General features: G+C 44.4%; 1 protein-coding gene across 1 annotated transcript; it reads right to left on the bottom strand.

Annotated features, from left to right (window-relative positions):
• Positions 1 to 249: 249 nt before the first annotated feature.
• Positions 250 to 1191, bottom strand: LOC102512158 (olfactory receptor 10G3). The gene has a single exon (XM_006190861.2). The coding sequence runs from the start codon at positions 1189 to 1191 to the stop codon at positions 250 to 252; it is 942 nt and encodes a 313-aa protein (XP_006190923.2).
• Positions 1192 to 3420: the final 2229 nt, after the last annotated feature.

The raw sequence follows: 3420 nt of genomic DNA on the forward strand, positions 1-3420 counted from the left end.
AAGTGCAGAGTCTCTGCTGCTGGTTTGGCTCACTTTCTTTTGTCCTTTAAGTGGCAGCTGAGAGTTGTTTATCTGAAGGAGACACTAAGGGACTGTTTGAAAGTATTTTACTTTTAACTGTATTTGATCCTGTTGTATTGATATTATGTGGCTATGTAAAAGAGAAAAAGAAGGAAAAAAACTCACTGAAATCAAACTATTAGAATAAACTGCAAATGTGAAGATTTCCCCAGGAGGGGTCAGACATTTTCAAACCTCGCTCTTGGTCCCTGGGCCTCCTATCATTCTCTTCAGGGCCAGTTTTACCTCTTGGTTCCGCAGAGTATAGATGAGGGGGTTGAGAAAAGGAGTGATGGCTGTGGGGAATAGGGCAGCCGCCCCATCCAGGGGGCTGTTGGTTTCAGGCCTCAGGTAGATGAAGGCACAGGGCACATAGTACACGGTTACCATGGTTACATGGGCTCCACAGGTTGAAAAGGCCCGGCGCCGCCCATCAGCTGTACGGATTCTCAGGATGGCCTGAATGATCTGTATGTAGGAGAGGAGGATCAGGGAGAAGCAACTGGCAACCACCACCCCAATGTCCACAAAGGTCACCAGCTCGTTGACCGTTGTATCAGCACAGGCCAGCCTCAGAACAGCGGGGATGTCACAGAAGAAGTAGTCTATCTGGCTGGGGCCACAGTAGGGCAGACGGAAGGTTAGGATGGCCTGGAGAGCCCCATGGATGGATCCTGCCACCCAAGCTCCAGCCACAAGCAAGGTACTCAGCTTAGCATTCATGAGCACAGGGTAGCGCAGGGGCTGGCATATTGCCAGGTACCTGTCGTAGGCCATCAGGGTGAGGAGGAAGCACTGGGTGCTGCCCAGGAAGTGATAGAAGTAGAGTTGAGTGACACAGCCACCAAATGGGATGGATTTGATGCCTGAAGTGAAGTTCATCAAGAGGCGCGGGACAATGATGGAGGAGATGCCCATGTCGATGACGGAGAGCACACCCAGGAAGATGTACATGGGACGGGCATGGAGCTGTGGGTCTACCCAGACGGTGACTAGAATGAGCAGGTTCCCCAGCTGAGTCAGGATGTAGATTAGCAAAAAGAACACTAAAAGAAACATCCTTAGCTGGGGTGGGTAGGGAATTCCTGTCAGAATGAACTCGGTCAACAATGAGCTGTTGACGCTTTCCATCCTCTGGAGTGATCTTACCTAGAGAATGGACAAAACAGGAGGTAGCACGGAGGTGAGAGGAAAGCGAGGAGGGACTAGAGACAGAGATGATAAAAACCAGGGACAGAGGCAGAGAGGTTTCTCTCTTACGTGGAGGGATGACAAATAAGGAGAATTATGTTCTATGGCAGGGGTGGGGCTGTTTTGTAAATAAAATTTAATTGGAACACAGCCATGTACTTACTACACTTTGCTTACTGCACTATACTTACTATCTGTAGCTGCTTTGGTGCTATGATGACAGTTGAGCAGATATGTTTGGACTACAAAACTTAAAATATTTACTCTCTGGACCTTTACAGAAGAAGTTTGTCCCTAGGTGTTTGTACCTAGAACAATTTGGCCAAAGATTAAGGGTTAACCGGAAAAAACGTGTGTGGGAAAGGATATTTTGATAGATGATCTGCTAGTTCAGAAACTTCCAGAGGCCCCTGGCTCACTCCTGTCTCTGCCAGGACATGAACTTACACAGAGTGGGGATTATGCAAAAAGGAAATGAGAAAATTCCTTTCCCTGCTATGTGGTAAAGAGAATGGAATAGAATTTTGGTTAAATGGCTAGTTGTGTGTGACTGTGCTTGATACTGTGCAAGTCTACTCTCCAGGTTGTCTCTAGTTAAAGGAAGAGAACACCAATGAGGCTGTAAGCATATAAGAAAAGCTGTGGCTGGTAGCTGGTGCTTTATATTTCAGTTTCTTTGCATGTAATAATTTAGCCTTGGGACATGGTAAAGAAGGAGAGGAGGAAGCACAGAGGGATGGCTGTAGTGAGATGTCAGAGATGAAAGAGAAAGCAAGGGTGACTGGAGAGGATGAGATGAACAGGACGAGGGCATGGCTGGAGCAGAGCAAATGGCTTTCAAGGTGGAAGAATCACTTTTTAGTCTAATCCCTCGATTGGCATTTCCCCACCTGAAGAAAAAGAGTTGGATTAATGAACTTTTAAAACTTTCCCTAGTTGTATAAGTCTCTAATATCTCAACTCATGGCTTGAAGTGAGGCGTCAAAGAAATTGAAATGAGTTGGTTGACTTTGCTCTGGAGTGATTCACATCCACTCAGAAGAAAGAGGGAGATTAACAGGGAATGTCAGGAGCTCTCTGATTCCCTCCACCTTTACTCCTGTGCTCTGTTTCAAGTGAATGCAAAGAGCAGGGAACTAGCAACCCTTCAGTAAGACATCATGGACAGATGGTCCTGCTGCTGAAAGAAAACCCTAAAAGTGAATGTTATAATGCATCTGGGCCATTAGCTTGCCTCTTAGTTCTGAACAAGTTTCACAGCACCTTTTGCTTTTCATTTCCTGATTGAGGCTTCTAGGGAATGAAACTCTGGATCCAATTCTGACAAATAGTGACCAATAATGGGTAGTTACACTCAATAATCTTTACATTGGACACTTGACTTCAAACTGGCTGAATCTATGCTCTATCAAAGGTTAGCCCTCACTATTGAACCATCTTTTATAGAACTTAAAAGAGGAAGCAGGAATTCCTTTTACCCTATGTCATGTTATCCTTTTTCAAGTGAGTGGAATAGGAGCTGTGACTTTTAAGCTTTAAATATTTTAGTTTCAGGAAAGCAGTGATGGTTGAATTTCAAAAAGTTGACCACAGAACTCTTCTAGATGCCACAACTACAGACACTGGCCTCCTCCCACTTCTTGACCTCAGAAAGTACACAGGGTTTAAGTTCCCACACAAGTTCCTTGAGAAATTCATGACTGTGTCCAACAGTAGTCTTGGCCTGAATGAGCTCAGGTGGCTGCTCTTGTCTGGTTGTCAGGGGATGTCATCGTTTCCTGGGGTCACAAAAGTCTGATGTTAAACTCTACAGATTTAGAAGTCTGATCTGGTCAGGTCTCTCTAGAGGAATCAGGAGTTAGGAAATCAGTTCATGATATTCAAATACCCGACAGAATGACTTGTAAATCAAACAATCAATTCAGTTCATTTATAGTGGGAGATCTCTCTTCCATGACTGAAATGGTGCACTTACCAATCAGGGCAACCACTTACTAATATCAGGGTCCCTGGAAATCAAGTTAGGAATCAGATGTATATTTTTAAGTTTTGAATCAGAGCAAAGGGAATTTGATGGTGCACACTTAATTTACACTGCAACAGGTCTCAATGAATTAAACATGGTAAATTACAGTCCCTTTACTTAAGGGAATACTTTAATCTTCCCTT

This window comes from Camelus ferus, chromosome 6, assembly GCF_009834535.1.
Source record: "Camelus ferus isolate YT-003-E chromosome 6, BCGSAC_Cfer_1.0, whole genome shotgun sequence".
NCBI lineage: Eukaryota > Metazoa > Chordata > Mammalia > Artiodactyla > Camelidae > Camelus > Camelus ferus.

Bases quoted from the DNA above. Each gene is read 5' to 3' on its own strand.
- LOC102512158 (XM_006190861.2), bottom strand. From the start codon at position 1,191: ATGGAAAGCGTCAACAGCTCATTGTTGACCGAGTTCATTCTGACAGGA.